At 39.0% G+C, this 18,596-nt stretch overlaps 1 protein-coding gene across 4 annotated transcripts in view; it reads left to right on the top strand.

Annotated features, from left to right (window-relative positions):
• The window catches only part of kalrna (kalirin RhoGEF kinase a), a 156,695-nt gene that overhangs the window by 117,284 nt on the left and 20,815 nt on the right, over positions 1-18,596 (top strand). For all 4 annotated transcript variants that reach the window (XM_067604265.1, XM_067604262.1, XM_067604264.1 and 1 more), the window contains exons 41-50: positions 10,968-11,174; positions 11,883-11,968; positions 14,112-14,258; positions 14,877-14,972; positions 16,560-16,678; positions 16,812-16,878; positions 17,051-17,154; positions 17,279-17,348; positions 17,474-17,560; positions 17,724-17,816. In XM_067604265.1, the coding sequence (XP_067460366.1) occupies positions 10,968-11,174; positions 11,883-11,968; positions 14,112-14,258; positions 14,877-14,972; positions 16,560-16,678; positions 16,812-16,878; positions 17,051-17,154; positions 17,279-17,348; positions 17,474-17,560; positions 17,724-17,816 (1,076 nt within the window). The remainder of the gene's footprint in view (positions 1-10,967; positions 11,175-11,882; positions 11,969-14,111; positions 14,259-14,876; positions 14,973-16,559; positions 16,679-16,811; positions 16,879-17,050; positions 17,155-17,278; positions 17,349-17,473; positions 17,561-17,723; positions 17,817-18,596) is intronic.

Genomic DNA, 18,596 nt, shown 5'->3' with positions numbered 1-18,596 from the left:
TTTTGGCCTTCAGTCACAAAGTATCTTCCTCTTATCACAAGGATTTCTCCTAAATGGACTTTTTCTCCTAAAGACATTTTCTCTTCTAACTAAGCTGAAATAGAGAGAACTCTGGAATTAAGTGAATGAACAGGGTTGACTTTGTTGCTGTGGATGACATGTTCCATGAATGAGCTTGTGTCCATATTGATTGATTTACATGGAACAAGTCTGTGTTTGTGAAAACATCGTTAATATATAATGGTGTGATCTACAAATATTGTTGACAGTAAATATTTAAAATATGTGACCAATATCTCTGTTAAAAGAAGAAGCCATCATTTTGAGCTTAAATGTAAACAAAGTATATCTGTGTGGATGTTTGGTGAAGAGCCACAGCTTGCAGCCTGGACACAATGGAGGATAATCATGAGTTTAACTTTTAAGGCAGATTATCATGCTGGTTCTCTAGTTGGTGAAAATGTAGTGGATATGAACTGGCAAACAATGTGGTGTTTAAACAGAACATAAGCCCTGCATAACAAGCTCTATCATCATTTTTTTTTTAGTAATTTTTAGGGTTTTTCCCTAAATGCTACCTTAAGATGCAAACTCTGGCTCCGGTTGAGTTTGGAAATACATTATGCTATTGACTGTGACCAGTGAAAATATTTTGAAGGTGGAGCATTTCTGCAAAATGTGACAAATCGTCCCAAGTGTTCAGTATTTCAAAAGTAGCCCATTGTCTGTTTGCTGATGCATGTTGCTGGTTATGACATGTTCATTTGCCGTTGAAGAAAGGGTGGACCTCCACTAACAATAATTCTGCTGTTAATGTTAATAAAACGTTTGCTAGGAGTGGTTGTGACTCAGTTGTGACTGAATCAAACCTGTGACAGAGAGCAGACAAGTGGTGTGTGAGAGGAAGAAGAGAAACATTATAAGAACAAACACATTTCATCAAGACAGAAGAAAGCTACTGAAATCACCATTACTGGTTTAACAGCCCCTTGAGAAAAATCTACTTATTATTGTGTGCTCTAGTAATCCTGTTATTGTCTGAAGAGTCAATTAAAGCTCCATTTATCTGTATACATGGCTTCCTTTGATCGGGAGCCGAAGTGTGTTTGTGTGTGTTGTTATGGTCCCTCTGCCTTCAGGTCCAGTACTTTAGTATCATCTCAAATCTTAAAAACCGTAACAGCATGTGTCTCCATTGTTTCATATTAAGGCACTTTTGCAAACCTATGAACTTCACTGTAAAGACATAATTTATTAGCAAAGAAGAGTGAAGTTCAGCGGTTCTTGGGGAGCAAAGGGTTTCAGAAAATTATTCATATCCAATCTTCAGTCATCGTATTCTATTACCATTAACTTATATTAGTATACTGAGACAATTCCAGTGTTTTCTTTAGGTAAATGGTTAGACATGTTTATTTCTTCATTGCATTGCATATCAAAACCACTTCATTTGCAGTTGAAACCAACACATTCATTTCACTCCATTGAAAGGTGTTAACATATTTAAGCAGTGGATAGACATGTGATGCACTGTCCTATCATTAGCATGCTACTATGATGATTAGTCTGTAATATTGTTTGTGTAATTATTTTGTGGTTATGTGTGTTGTCAAATATATGTGAGAGAGAGTGAGAGAGAGAGAGAGAAAGAGAGAAAGAGAGAGAGGTATGTGAGGAATGTCATCTTCCCAGATTACTGTCTCTTCCTGTCATTGACAAAAAAGCATGATGGGCAGAGAGTAGGCAGGCAGTGGAAAAGATCACTACTAACTACTGCTAATACTCTTTATATATTGTACTTACAAATACTATACTACTTCTTTCATCCTCTGCCTCCTTGCATCATCTTTGTACTGCATTTTGTTCATGTCGCATGTGGCTTTCCGGCTTTTGCATTAAAGGGAAATTCCACTGATTTTGCTATCCAATCCATCCAGTGAACTGGGATAGTTACTGTTAGCTTCCTCATTGGACTGTTTTGGAAACTTGCCTGGAAATATACATAGTGTAACAGCACTTATTGGCACTTATTGGCTGCTTTTCCTTCACTCTGTGGTCCATCTCACCACAAACCATCTCAATTGGGTTTAAGTCAGGTGATTGTGGAGGCCAGGTCATCTGATGCAGCACTCCATCACTTTGCTTCTTGGTCAAATAGCCCTTACAGAGCCCATGAAGGCCTGATCCATATAGTTTCCTCTGAATAGCTGATGTTGAGATGTGTCTGCTACTTGAACTCTGGGAAGCATTGATGTGGTCTCTTATCTGAGGTGCAGTTAATTGGTGATTTCTGGGGCTGGTAACTCTAATGAACTTATCCTCTGCAACAGAGATAACTATTGGTCTTCCTTTCCTGTGGCAGTCCTCTTGAGAGCCAGTGTCATCATAGCGTTTGATGGTTTTTGCAAGTGCACTTGAAACTTTCAGAGTTCTTGAAATTTTCCAGATTGATAGACATTCATGTCTTACAGTATTGATGTGCTATTGTTTCTCTTTACTTAGTTGAGTGGTTCTTGCCATAGTATGGATCGCTGTCCATAAACAGACCTTCCATGAACATCAAAGAACATCTACTCCAACCTAATTAATAACAATCCTGGCAACCTTAAGCATCTTTTTGCCACCATAAATCATCTCCTGACAGCACAACCTATCCATAGCTTAACTGATGTTTTCAGAGCCGAGGTCAACAATATCCAGTCTCTGATGTCCAATTCTTCTTCTCTGACTCCCTCTGACATTGACCCTCTTTCTGGGTGCTTGCCATCTCTACTCCATTTACTGGCATCAGGCAGAGCCACTTTGAGGAAATCCTCAGGGAGATGAAACCCTGTACTTGTGGAAGGAACCCATGGAACCCTGGAACCCATTCCCACAGCTCTGCTCAAATCATACATTCCCATTCTCAGCCTCCTGATCACCCAAACTGTGAACCTCTCCCTCCAAACTGGTAGTGTTCCATCTGCCCTCAAGGTCACCATCATCCGCCCCCTCCGTAAGAAACCCACCCTGGACCCAGAAGTTCCTGCCGGCTACAGACCTATTGCCAACCTCCTTTTCCTGTCCAAGGTGTTGGAGAAGGTGGTTGCTTCAGGACCACCTTAAACACAACCACCTATTTGAACATTTTCAGTCAGGTTTTCTTTCATCACACAATTCTGAAATGGCGCTGCTCAGGGTTGTGAATGACCTGCTGATGTCCCCTTCTCTGCCTGGTGTTGACCTGAGTGCTGCGTTTGACACTGTGGATCACACTTACTCTATAGTCCTACCTTTCCTGTGGGACTGATTATGTCTCACTGGGAGTATGCATGTCTAGATCACTCCCTGTCACCTGTGGTGTTCCGCAAGGATCGGCTCTTGGCCCCCCTTGGATGTGTCATCATAAGACATGGGATGTCTTTTCATTGCTATGATACCCAGCTGTACATCAAAACTGCCTCAAGCCCTTCTGCAGCCATTTCACGCCTCAGCACTCGTCTTAAGTAGAAAAAGGACTGGATGAGCACAAATTTCATCCAGTTAAACAGCAGCAACAGCTCTCCTCTCTTGTTAGCACTCCATACCACATCGGGTCATCCCCCATCTCTTCTCACCTTTGATGGCCAGGCCTTTCCTCCTTAGTCACTAATCTGGGTGTTAGGTTAGACCCTCAGCTGACTTTTGATGACCATATAAGACATCTATGCAAAACCTCTTTCTACCATATCAGAAATATCTCCACCTCTCTCTAATCTTGTCAGATGCAGAAAAACTTGTCCATGTCTTTATCTCCTCAAGAGCGGACTACTGCAAAGAATTCTTCACAGGGATCCCTGGCAGGAGCATCCGGAAGCTCCAGTATATTCAGAGCAGCACTGCCAGGATCCTGATGAGAGTGTGAAAACACAAATATATAGGCCTAACATCAATTCTGTTTTAATTGCACTGGGTCCCTGTCTCCTTCAGCATTGCCTAGAAAGTCCTGCTACTTACATACAAATCCATCAACGGACATGTGCCCCCCCACCTACAGGAACTGATCATACCTCAAACCTCCACCCACAACCTCAGATCTGCCAGTAGCTTACTCCTCCGGGCCCCCAGTATTTAGCTCCGCACTATGGGGGATTGAGTCTTCTGCTCTGCACCATGCTTGTGGAACAGCCTTCCTAACCATCTGAGGACAGCACAGACCCCTAGACACTTTTAAAAAAAGGCCTAAAAACCTTTCTATACAGGAAGGCATTTTCATCTTAACTCTTGCTATTATTATTTTCTTAATGTTGTGTGTTCTATGTTATTAATACTGTAGCACTTTGAGTTTCACTATGAATGAGAAGTGCAATATGAATTAAATGTATTATTATTTTATCATTACTACAATAGTCGAATAGAGCTATTTGCTGTTTACCAACACTACCTCGGCACAACCCAACTGATGGTCTCAAACACATTAAGAAGGCAAGAAATCCCACCAATTAACTTTTGACAAGACACACCTATTAATTGAAAAGCATTCCATGTAACGACCTCATGAAGCTGGTTGAGAGAATGCCGATAGTGTGCTGAGCTTTGAAAGTATAATATGAAACATATTTTGGTTTGTTTTAACACTTTTTTTGTTTACTACATATTTCCATATATGTTATTTCATAGTTTTGATGTCTTCAGAATTGTTCTAAAATGTAGAAAATAGTAAAAATAAAGAAAAACTCTTGAATGAGAAGGTGTGTCCAAACTTTTGACTGGTTTTGTATATACAGTATAAATCAGATATAAAACATCAACAAAACAAAAAACAGGGTGGAAATGGAATCATAAAATTATATGTATGCAAATACATTATTATTCATTATATTCATTATGGGGGTGACTTGAACCAATTTGATTTTTTTCAAAATGTTCTCTTTACTTTCCATTACAGGCTGTTCTTACTCTACAAGAGAGACCTTATTTTCTGTAAACTCTGGTGAACATTTTGCAGTTTTTCAGTGTATTTCGTGGGGAGAAGCAGTAAAAACTTAAAACTAGTGCTGTTTTTTGGGGGTTATATTTTGGGATGAATATTGATGTCCTGCTTGAGAGGAAAGTACTGTGTGTAGGCAACAAGCTGTTGACACTGTCTGACCAGCTGGAGGTTCGTTTACCTGCCTGGCTCAGTGGTCAGGGCAGATACACACCAGCTATCCCAAAAACTTTCTGCCAAACAAGACAGAACAGGAAGTCAGGTATTCAAAGAGAAGAGATGATCAGTGTGTGTGTGTGTGTGTGTGCGTGTGTGTGTGTCGAGCTTTGTGGATCTGAGTTTCAGTCCTCTCTTGTCAATAGAGCCATTCATGGACAAAATGTGTGTGTGTGTGTGTGTGTGTGTGTGTGTGTGTGTGTGTGTGTGTGTGTGTGTGTGTGTGTGTGTGTGTGTGTGTGTGTGTGTGTGTGTAGTGTAATTACATAATGAAACCGACTGTGAGTAAGTGTGTGTGAGAGAGAGAAAGGGAGCAAGACAAAAACCCTGTTATGTTACATTAAGACTGTTTTCTTAGTATCTACAGACTGGATGTCAGGTGTGTGTGTGTGTGTGTGTGTGTGTGTGTGTGTGTTTTTGTCACCTCTTGGGGACCTTTTCCAGTATAAGCACCAACCTTATTCGGACCACTAGTCCTCATGGGGAACAAAGTCCAGTCCTAATGAGGCAAAATGTCATTCCGGGGGTCCTCTATTCTGAGGGTTAGGCTGTCCACAATGAATGGAAGTCAATGCAGTGTCCAATATGTATGTGTGTGTGTTTGTGTGTGTGTGTGGGTGTGTGTGTAATTTAAAGATAGTGAGTGATGGGGATTTTAACAGTAGACAGTCTGTCTTTCTGTTGGCTACAGAACAAAAGCTTCCTTGTTTGGTCTCACCTGACTTTGGCCGTCTTTGTGACACTGCTGTGCTCTGGAGTAGACTCGCTCTTTACTGTTATACAGAGAAGTAATGCTGCAATACTCCCCCCTTAATACTTAATAATTAAATGAAAGTCATTAACATTACTTAATTAACATTACAAGTCCAGTTTGGGACCTCAGTTAATGAAGACTGATTTCTGTTTCAAATGTTTTGTTTAAGGAGGCTTGCGTTGCTGTGGGCATGTTGCTACCAGGAAGATAGAAGATGAAATACAAATGAGAGAGTCTTGTTTGAAGATTTAAATTCAAAGCCACCCTTTACAGATGTTACTTACTGCTGTGAAGGATCAAACAACATGATATTCTAATAATGACATGATCTGTTAGACCTGTGGTTTTGATTAGGAAACAAAAATGAGATCAAGATGATCATCTGGCATTTTATCCTGATGCAGCATCTACTACGCCTCAAGACTTCCTGTCTCAAAGACTGGCATGTCTGAATGTTTGTCACCTTTTTTTTTCTCCAGTGTGATAGCACCCTCCTTCCTGGCACTCTTCATTCCTTCACCGTACCGCAGATCACAAGTGTGGAATGTCTTTTCTGGATATAATCATGAGCGGATTGTTTGGTTTGCCTGATGATAAAATATAATTGTCACATCTCTACTACCCCCACACTGGGAGAGGCATCAAAACCACGATTGTGCTCTGCTGTTTGAATAGAGCATGGTGCTGAAATTAAAGTCTAATTAACTTCCCAGAAATGACATTTTAATGTGTGAATTCTAACAGTTTTATTCGTCAACCATATTTATTCTTCACAAACATATAAGAGAAATGAGGTGTTGATGCCATTTATTTCTAAGGCAACAACAGAACTTTCAATCAACCATAGATGAAGCAGGCCGCTGTTTATTGTTTGTGGATAACAAGTAAAGCGCGTCTCCAGTCTCAAAGGGCAACACAGTGCATATTTTCCAGTATGAGTCATTATTAGTCAAATGAGTATTAAAAAAAGTTGCAACTCTGTCAGCCCTCACTCACTAATGGGAAAAATGACCTCATACACAATCCTAAACAGTGTTATAAATACATTTCATTCTTCAATGGATTCAAATAATTAAACAAAACATATACGCCTGCATTTCCACTGCGCTGGTTAACCACTCCCAATGAAAAATCATGAAAAAACAGGCCCATGGTTGAACATGGACACTGTAGTTTATTTTGAGTCAGTTCCTTATACACTGTCCTGCTGCCATAAATACTTACTAGAGCACCAAATGTCTATTAATCTTCAGCTGAAAATAGTCGTCTTTTTTAAAAAGATTTAGAACAAATGCACTAGTGTTCAGTTCCACAGAAAAGTTACAGAGATCAGAAAGCATCCAGAGATGGACTAACATGCTGTTGGCATTTGTCCTTTCATGGGATTTGTTGACAATAATAAAAATAGAGAACATCTTTTAAATCTATCTAAAAATCAGCTTTCAGAGACTTGAAAATTGCTTGATTTGGTTCCATCATATTGAGCATGAAGTCTGCTGATTGACTGTCTGACTAATTGACCAATGCTGCTTAAAAATACATGACTGCGAGATGATAAAATAATTTTTGAAGAAGGTCATCAGTAAATATGCAACAAATATGTAAACTATGTATGGTCATTTGTGGTTTTAGTGTTCAGCAGCTGACAGCAGCACGCTGTGGTTTTACAGCATCACTCATCACCTTTCTTGGGAAAAAGGAAAGGTCAAAGAAATGACGTCTTATCAGTCAGTGTGTGCGTTTGTGCTCCAGTCCTTAATGAGATTCTGGTCAGTCAGCTTTCAAGGCCACTCAAGCACTAACATTGGTTTTGCTGAAAGCACGCACACACACACACAAGAGAACAGGTCACCTATGACATGTTTACCACTCTCAGGAACACATGACTGAATTTGCTCAATAGCACTTAAGGGAGTAACCACTGAAACACTGGACACTGAGACAGAGTGAGAAATTTTGGAGATGTTAACTCAGCTGGGGACTGAGCTAATAGAGCTGATTGTGGTCTGTCATACAGACAAACACGCTTGATTAATGTTCAATTGAAGTCTACAGCAGGGAGTAAATGTGCAGCTCGGACACAGTCCTACCTCGATCTCAACCGTATATTACGCTCAAAAGGCTTTTTTCCTCATTTTTATCTTATCACTAGCTGGATGTTTAGCTTTTTAATCACACTGTATCAAACATATGAAGTGATAAAGAGGAAACCACAGTGGAAACCATGTGACTTACTGCTACAACTCTTATCTCCACTAGCAGAGTTTGTTGTGTAGAGGTTACACAATGTGACTCCAGAGTCCTGTTACAAAGTGAAGAAACTAGAACACATTTGTCAATTGAATGTGTTTGAATGTTGGTTTGAAATATGTCAAATATGGGTACAACTGTAATCAATCAAAACAATACAAAACTACTGATATCTCCATATACTATATAGAGGATCTAAAATAAAAATAAATAATTTTAGGTGGGCCCCTGACAGTAGCACTTCACCTGCTCCTCCTCCGGACCAACTCACATTTGTGGGCCACTCAACATTATTTAACTCCTGAGCTGAAAGTGAGTCAAGTTCAAGTGACTTTTCAAGCACATAGGACTTGCAATCTAAAAAAGAAAAGACAAAGTGGCGTGTGTGTATTTTTACTTAAATAATTCAATAGAAAAATATAAACACCATTATATGCAGTATAGTCTATACAATGCCTTTGGTGTGTGCGCATATACTGGAGTAAGCATATTACTGGGTTGTACAGTTGTTCTGTTGCACCAGGGGTAAATCACATGTTCTGAATTGTATTGAACCCAGAGGTTATGTAGATATAAAATAGTACTACATCCCGCTCCACTTCTCTGTGCCGTCATATTTCTGTTATGTCGAGTGTGTGTCTCATGAGAGAAAAAGAGTGGGAGGAACAGAGTGCACCTCAGTAGCACCGGCTGACTTTTGGACAGAGTGTTTAATCTAGACCACGCCGCTGACACAGTCTGATAACAACTAAAGCAACAACTACCACTAGTGCAGACTCATGAGGAAGTGATTTTAGAAAACTGTCACTGTCAGACAAAAATATCTTATTTGGATAATATTATTTGGTTTTAACTGAAGCAGCAGTTGTTGTGCGGTTTGGGTTTAGATAACCAGTCAACCTTTATGAAGCAAGTTTCATGGAAACAATTAGATTACATTAAGTTACAATGCATAATTACATTTATATATTAAATGAAGAATAATGTGAGTCCCAACGATAAATCAGATGATATTAGCTTGCTCAGTATGTATCTTGGTCATAAGAGTTCTTAGAACCTAATTGAAAAGATCCTTATAAAAAGTTTGTTTGTGTTAATCAGCTGATGTTATGTGATTTATTAATGTTGGTATTGGCCTAAAAAATCCAGAGTTTATTTCAACTATAGCTAAAAGAGTTCAAATAAATATAATTTTTTTTTTAAAAAAAGTAAATTTATGAAACATACATGGAAAATCTACATTTGCAATAAATGATTGCTGCACAGAAGCTAGTGTGATACACGACCTTACAAACAGACTTTAGTCCTGGTCTTGGTCTTTTTGCAGTGTAGAGTATATTTTTGGTGCTGCTGAGCTTTGACCTGCTGTTGCTTGTCATGCTTGTGATCTAGGAAGTGAAAGAGATGTTATTGGTGATCTTGCAGGAAACAGTTTTAGATAAATAACTAAATATCACATCCTTTTTTGCCATTTGCAGCTCGACAGTAGCGTACAAGTAGAAGACATTCAGATAAAAAGCAGAACAGGGTTCGGTAGGAGGAAGGGAGGTAGGACTTAAATACTGAGAGAAATGAAGGTAAACAAAAAAAAAGCTCATAGTACAACAGAACACCTCAGGAGATCCCACTGACCCTTGACCTTTTCATTTCCCGTCTGAAACACACATACAGCCAACCCCACAGCAGCCACAGCCCTTAGCTCCCAGCTGTGTGTGAGTGCAGCTGATCCACCATGCTCCTGACACATGACTACAGTGTCATACACACTCACACACACACACACACACACATACAGAGAAAGTTCGTAGCGGAATAGAACAAAGACGAGTGTTTGGATGTTTCACAGCAACATTACTTTCTGTTTCTCTGAAACCAAACTGGTCCAAACCATTTAAACTATGTGATATCACACCCTGCAATTCTAAGTATGTGATACAATCTCAGTTTAACAGTCGACACATTTGATAGTGCTTACTTCCTGATTCCTTGTGATCTTTGGACACAATCAAAAGCTTTCACTTTGCTTAAGCAGTCAAATTAAAAAGCAGTCTGTTAATGGTTACCTATCTTCGTGTCCTTTTATTATCTACCTTTAACCATTTGAAAGTGAACTGAATTGCCAACACACATAATACCAAAGGAGATAAAGCAGGAATGAATCTCCAACATGTGTATGTGTGAATTAACAGTATTATCAGAGGAGGCGTGTGTGATATGAGAACAGCTGCTAAACACATTTTGTTTTTCATTAACAGACAGATTCATCTCACAGTGTGATTGTCACTTACAAAGACAACAACACATATGACATTACAGATGTTTGCATTTCATTTATGGCTTTAAATCTAATTACATCCTCACTATTAAGACTGAAGTTCCTCCTGTTTTTTTTGATTTATTGAAATTACTGACAGGCTGAAAAGCTGATTGATTGCAGTAATGTGACTGATGATCGGGGAGTGTGTGAACTAAATGTTCCTGTCGGCTGATTTAACATGACTATAAATGTCAAACAGTATACAGAGACTAACTTCTGTTTGAGTGACAACAAGATAAACAAGTGGAGTAGGATGACATGAAGTTTAAAGGTGCCAAACTAAAAAAATGTTCCTCTATTTATCTACAAAACACCATAAAGAACTTTGTCTCTTATGACTGAACCTTATGAAATTAAAACAAGAAAGAATAATGAAAGTGTAGTTTTATAAAAACTTGAAACACTGTGGAAGTAGAGTAAGTAACCTCTAATGAAAGATGATTGGATCTTACTAAAAAGTCAACTTCTCTGATTTCTTTCAGAAAACTATCCTGTCAGTGGCTCCGATGGGAAGACAGATTCAGTGGCGAACCTTCAGCCGCAGCCTTCCCTCAGCTCGCTGCCGTCCAGCTCTCCTGGTCCCAAACGCTCCGGAAACACTCTGAGAAAATGGCTGACCAGTCCAGTCCGCCGCCTCAGCCACGGCAGCTCTGTCAAGAAACTCCCCAATAACAAACAGAAGAAGACTGGTAAGACACATATCATACATAACACATGACACATCACTGACAAGTTAGAGTTGAACTCAAACCACGAGTTGAGCTCCATTGACAGATATGTGTTGCACAACAATGACAGCCTGGATTCTGCCACAAACTGCCACTTTTCAAAGTATGCTGTTAACTCTTCTTCAGGTTTTTTTCATTCCATGTAGCCATTGGTTTCATTATGGTATGCTTTGAAAATCAGTCTGGTAATAATGTTGCAAAAAAAAAAAAAAATGTTTGTGGGTTTTTTTTTTAACTGAACAGCATTACATTCAAGTTATTTGATTATCAGATGCTGTAGATCATTAATAAGCATACAAATATTATCAAAAGGATCATGTGAATTTGTTTTTCTTGCATTAAAAATGTTGCTAATTGGCTAATTATGAAATCAAAAATGTCCGAGCGTTCTTGAATGCACCAAGAGGAAAGGTTTTCAAAGGTTGAGTTAGTTTGTGGAGCTAAATTGTAGAAAATCCCCAATAATATTCTTCCAATGTTATTCCAGCAACATAAGGAAAGACATAGGAATGTTTAACTTGAAAATATTTTATTTTTTCATTGACATTTGAATCTTTCAAAGCACAGCCCACCTCTAGTCTGCTCAAAACCTCTTAAAAAACGTTTACGTCTTGATGAGTGTTTGAGTAATGAGCTTATTGATCGAGTGTTTTACTGATTGATTGGCAGGACCAGGAACAGGAAGAGAGGAGAGCAGAAAGAGCATTGACCTGGGACAGCCTGACCTTGCCCTGCAGGATGACATCATCGATGAGGTAAGCAGTCAGATTCAAGAGTAGCATGTTTGTGTAATTCGTGTTGCGCAGTGATGAATTTCTATACATGGTATCTATCGATGTTTTGACACTTAACATACAATCTGTGAGGTAAATATAAAGATGATTTACAGAGGAAATTACCTACACTTCAACTAGCTTTATGTGAAAAGTCTGTCTGCATGTGCTCTAATGTTTATCTTTATATGTTGGACGTGTTGACCTGAGGATCTGTCAGCTCTAATCCTCATAAACTGAATGTATGTTTTGGTTATTAAAGGGTGAATCTGTTCCTGTTTACATAATCAGAGTTTACTAAAGAGTTCTCCTTGTCTGTGTGCAAATGTCATTGAATTTGGATTAATTTGCCACTACTTCCATTTATGTTATTTTTTAGTAAAGTTCCTCTTTCCATGTTAAAGAACTATCTCTGACACACAAACACACAAACACACACACACACACACACACACACACACACACACACACACACACACACAAACTAGTCAAAGTCCAGACTTACTCACTGATCACTGATACTATATAACGTTTGGAGTCCTTCATTTGTTAATATAATATATACAATATGTTATTATGATACGTCACTGTTGTCATATGAAAGCCTGCAACCCAGATTTTGGTGATTTCTGTGTCTTCTATGCCTCGACAAAATATAACAACCTTTTCTAGAGACTGAAACCCTTTTAAAACAAACTCATAAAAAGCTCAAACACATGACAGCCCGACGACAAACAATGCTGTTTTTCTTAGTTCCTAAAAGGTTTTCAGCTGACAGGTAGTTTAATGACAATGGGCCTCGTGCAAGAACATTGTTGTATTTTTGTCCTAAAACTATTTAACTTTTCTGTCTGAGGTTTTCTCGTACAAGTGTTCCAAGTCGGATTCAACAAATTCTCTTAACTGCCTGAACTTGCTCGTTTCATCCTGATGAATGTCACTTGTTGATGAAAACACAGCTTCAAGTCCTGCTTTCAGAAATCAGCAGACAAACACAGAACAAATGTATGAGTGACGGTAGTAGATCTGAAACAATTAGAAAAAAACGTTCTAAAGCAAAGCACTCCATGATGAGAGGCGGTCATGTTACAGTCACAGAGATATTAGAGGAGAATATGATAGTCTACAGGTGATGTTAGACCGTCAGCTGCAACACAACATGAGACCTGCAGAGACACGGATGCAGCTGTCAGAATGAGAGAAGTTTCCAACAACTGCTGAAATGTAGAAGCTGCTGCGCCAAAATATGGCCATAAATCATAAAATCTAAAAAAAAAAAAACCTTTTGAATAAATTGGCAGCCACGATGATGAAAATGTGGTACCGTGTGTGCATTTTAAGAACAAATTTGAGTGCTTCTTGCATGAGGCCCATTGATTGTAAGACGGAGCTAGAATAGGAGTTTGACAAAATGGAGAATCAAAATACATACAAGCTCAACAGATCAATTCAAAGTGTTTTTGTTTGTGCCAGAGGGGAGCAACACAAGCATTAGTTACAATGATTAAACACAGGAAAGAACTCTTCTTCAGACAATATATCCTGGCAGTTTAAATTAAGTAAATGCAACTTGAAGTTCCACCAGTTAAACCTCATATGACTGCAGCTTTGTATTTGATTGCGGAGTTTGTCGGCCTGCCAAAGCTAGCACGTAAGCTCTGAAGGATTTATTGATTTATTTTAACTGATCGAGCCTGACCAGAGCCAGGAATAGTTTATCTGGGATTTACCACTTGCTCGAACTTCATAAAATGAAACAAGAATCAGCCTTCATGGCCTATTATTTGTCTCAGATTGATTCAGAAACTAATTTTGGGGAGATTTTAGGAGAAGTCTGAGGTTTCCAAGAGCAGCTGCTGTTGTTTTTCAAACTGAAAATTGGAAGCAAACACTGATAAAAAAACTGAGAGATTTCATCCAATATGGTTGAATGAAGGATTCATGTAGATTATAAAAGGGAAAGACCTGTCAGTCATTTACCTTGCAGCCTTATGGAAAGTCTTACCAGACCACAACGAGAGAGCTGTTTGGATAGGCTGATATATTGACAGTTCACCACTAAGATGTTAAAAAGTGTTTTTTTTCATTTGTAATTGACTCTGAATTCTGCCTCTTCCTGCCTCAGAGAGTCCTCAGTAAGGATGGTAACCTCCTCTCCAAGACGTCGTCCGGGATGCAGAGCGGCGGGGAGGAGGAGCAGGACGAGGAGGCCCACACCCCTCTGCCTCCCCCCATGGAGATTATCAAGGACCCCTCAGCTCAGGATGACAAGGTGGGAGGAGGGTAGCGGGAAGAGGAGGACGAGGAGAAATTGATTCTCGTTGCAAGTCTTTCACTTAAAGGTGTAGGCTGCTAACAGTTAGAAGAGGTCTACTTCAAATATCTTCATTTAGATTTTATTTATTTTTATCTCACCTGTTGAAATCAATTTCTCTAAAAGCCTGTGTGTGTCCACTAACATCTGTCAAACATTTCCTACTGATGAAGTCCAACTTTTTTATATTTCATACTTGTTTTGGGTGTTCAGGTGTTTTTTTATATATATATTTCACTTTTTTAGTCATTTGAACTGCATATTATGTTGTAAATTATTATCATTATCATTCCATTTTAGGTTTAGATTAGCAGTAGTTTGCAGTGGTTGAAGGTATTTGTGTTGAAATCCTGCAGTTTGACCATCTGTAGCTCAGCTCTGATCTGCTGCTCTCATCTAACAGCTTCCTCTCCTTCACTGACAGTTTTCTCCTTTTGCTTTGCTTTTCGCTGTAACTCTTCTTCTTCTCCCACTGCTGCACACCTTCTCTCCTTTACCACGCTCCCTCCCTCTTCTTCCTCCCGCCGTCCTTCCTAACATGCTGTTGCTTTCTATCCTCTCCTCTTCCTCTCTCAGTCTTCATCCTTGCTAACGTCTCTGCAGTCGTCCTCTGAGGTGCCCAGCGCTGCAGAGCTGGTTAGCGCCATAGAAAAACTGGTTAAAACCAAGATGGTGAGTGTGTATGATTGTGTGCATGTTTGGGAGGGACAGATGTGCCATGTAGCAGGTTTTCCTTATAATAGGAATAAACCTGAAACATATGATGTGCAGATCAGTCATCTTCCAAATCAGGCATCATGTGCCTAAAGTCTGAAGTGAACACAACCTGTGCACGTGCGAGCATGAAGCTAACACACTATGTATGATTGTCTTGTGCTCATTTCACCAAATTAATACAATAGTTAATATGTGTAGTGCACTCATGTGTTGTACTATATTTGTGTTTAGGTGTGTGTGGTATACTTGTCTGCAGTGTTCATATTTTCAGTATTATATATATATATATATATAATATAGTTAATATTAATGCATACATGCATGCAGTATGTGTTGTAATATATAGTATGAGGGTTTTGAACAAAAGCAGTGTGACATTGTGCAACATACATGCCTGTGCATGTACAATATTACATCTATAGTGGTGTATAAATGTGTCTGGTACATATTTGCATATTATTTTTCAACACTGTCTGGTGTATTCGAGTGATCTACTGTTTGAAATGACGCCATGAGATTAAACAGAACAAAGAACCTGCTCACTGTTATGAAATTCAAACACACACTGGAGTGATTTCATGTCAGCAGATCTATCTGAAGAAGTTAGGCACAGTGACGGATCACCATCAGCCGCTCAGATCTGGTGCTGGATTTCCACTATTCGAAGTTTTCCAATCAGGCAGAGCAGAGGGGGGAGTTTGCCTCCGCAGAGTTTACAGAGAGGCATCAAATGATTATACAATGGCTGTTTTCCATTTATTCCCGATACCGCCAAGCTGCTGCTGCCCTCTGGTGTCATGAAATAGTCTCATTGTTCTGATGTTAGTATTAGAAAGTGTTGCCTGAAGCTGAGGTCAGTCAGGGTTTTTTTTGTTTGTTTGTTTAGTTTTTATCAAGTTTTTTTCTTGTCAGAATCATGGGTCTAATAGCCCTTTGAGACAAATCCGTGATTCTTGGCTATTATAAATAAAACGGAGGTTGCAAGATGATTTCATCTGTTAAAAAAATTTCTTCTTAATGACCATTAAACAATAGAGACTGGAGCCAAAGTATCAAATTTAACAGAATTTATTTTCTTGTACAAGAAGGAGCGTCTCACAATGCAACATGCAGGATTAGGTTACAAAGAAAAAGGCTCCCAGAGGAGCGCCCACAACAGGGTTTTATACACCTTAAGTGGGCGTTACAGTTCTTTTCTTAATCTATCAAAATACAGACTTATAAATAACGTCATGTCTGTTTTCACTTCTCCTGTCCAGGAGCCATCTTGCCTAACTGACCCCCAGATTACATGTCTCACCCTGTCTCCAGTGATATTTAATTTCTACATCTTCCTCTTTACAAAAATAATACTGAACTTCCTTTATCCTTGGCTGATGAGTCTGCTGATGTTGCAGAGTTGCAGTACAAAACAGGAACAATTCATCATGATCTAGATAAAATAGTAACACTCATACACAGTGCAATCATAATTTTTATAACATCATCCAACTTAAAACAATGTTCCTCCTCTTTCTCTCTCTCTCTTTCTTTTACACACAGACTCTGGAACCAGGAGCGTACCCCGGCTTCTCCTCTCTCTCTCCACCAGAACAAACTACTCCGGTCCAGCCACGAAACCCTGAGCTGGAGCAGAGAGCTAAAGCTATGAGAGGACGGATGTGAGTGTTTCAGTATAGAGGAACATAATTTTATCACCACTTCTAGTGCTTCTACTACTTTTACTACCACAAACCTTTGGTTACATTACAGTTGACATTTATAATAAAACACTGCGCTGTTTGTTTTGCTCAGGTTTGTTCTGAATGAGCTGATTCAGACAGAAAAGGACTACGTCAAAGACTTAGGCATCGTGGTGGAGGTGAGTCACCCACTGCTGAGGGAACACACACACACACATCTTTGTTCAGGGGCAGATAATCCCTCCACCTTTATATACAGCTTTAAAAGAGGCAAAGAAGCAAAAAAAAAATTTGTCATCAATGAGGAGAAGTGAGCAGAGCATCCTCAACCCCCTTTTGTCACTCCTTCAGGGCTTCATGAAGAGGATTGAGGAGAAGGGCGTCCCAGACGACATGAAAGGAAAAGACAAAATCGTTTTCGGGAACATCCACCAGATCTACGACTGGCACAGAGAGTAAGTCTCTAGCAGCATTGGTGTCCAAAGGTTGGCCCTGGACCCAAAGCTGAGACTGACTGCAGCCTTAAGTTTATTCTATTTGTATCTGCTAACAAATAACATCCCTCCTCTGTCCTGTCAGTTTCTTCGTAGGAGAGCTGGAGAAATGTCTGGAAGACCACGAACACCTTCCTGAGCTCTTCATCAAACATGTGAGTGACACACTGATGATGATGATGACTTTAGTAGCAATATATATTTGACCTGAAGAAATCGCTAGGCTCCTTGTCCACTGTGATCTGCTGTCTGGAAAAAAACTGGTGTGTGTGTTTTACAGGAGAGAAGACTACACATGTACGTGGTTTATTGTCAGAATAAGCCCAAGTCAGAGTTCATCGTAGCAGAATATGACACATATTTTGACGTAAGTTGGATGTATTCTGGCTTTGATTTTGCCACATTCTGGCTTTGATTTTAGAGTCTGTTCTTTGTCATATTATTTGGCATCTGAGCAAATACATATATTAGAAACATGAATTAGATTAATAGAAAGAAGGATACTGATGCTGTTGGTGTTTCTCCTCCAGGGAATCCAGCAGGACATCCAGTCCAGGTTGACCATCAGTGACTTCCTCATCAAACCAATCCAGAGAATCACCAAATACCAGCTGCTACTGAAGGTAACTTACACACAAGAGATACATCATGTGATGTCATTATATGGTTCTTTATGTTGAATTGGATGATTTACAAAGAAAAATGTCCCCTTCACATGCATACAGAGATATAAATATATATTTTTTTGCAATATAAAGATTACAAAATCTATAAAATAACCTTTTCTCTCGTCTATCATGCAATAAAAAATCTTGTCATGTGTAGTTTTAATGGTTTAAAGAGTTAAATGCAAAAATTACATGGAAGTTACATAACACACTAACACAGCTGTTAGCTATGTAAAATTTCTTGCGAACTAGGTGTAAATGATGTAATGTTTAAAACTATAAGATATAGTAAACAGTAGTATTAGTAGTAGTAGTAATAGAAACCATTGTAAACAAGTGTAATCTTAATCTTTCACCTGGAGTTAATAATCTGTGCTCTCAGATTAGAAAAAACTAATCCACTTCCACTGGTTTACCAGCACTGAACCAGCTTAAACCTTTAGGACAGACTTGGAAATGGACAGTTAAGATAAAAAATAGTAAAAAGAGGACACTGATCACTAATTTGAGGGAACTAACTGGAGAAATTTCAAACTGAGATGTTGAGTTTCCATGTTGGTTATTGTATCTATAAATGGACCCCTAGTAGACTCGACAAGAGAATACAAATATAACAAACTAAAATGTTGCTGGGTCATCTCCCACAGAACCAATTGTATTCAACGGTGTGTATTATTTGTCACACATACCTGTCTGTGTGACTTTCAGGGTATAAAGTTACATTGAACTGAACTG

This window comes from Thunnus thynnus, chromosome 11 (assembly GCF_963924715.1).
Source record: "Thunnus thynnus chromosome 11, fThuThy2.1, whole genome shotgun sequence".
In the NCBI taxonomy this organism is placed as follows: Eukaryota; Metazoa; Chordata; class Actinopteri; order Scombriformes; family Scombridae; genus Thunnus; species Thunnus thynnus.
This window is presented reverse-complemented; position numbering and strand designations above follow the sequence as displayed.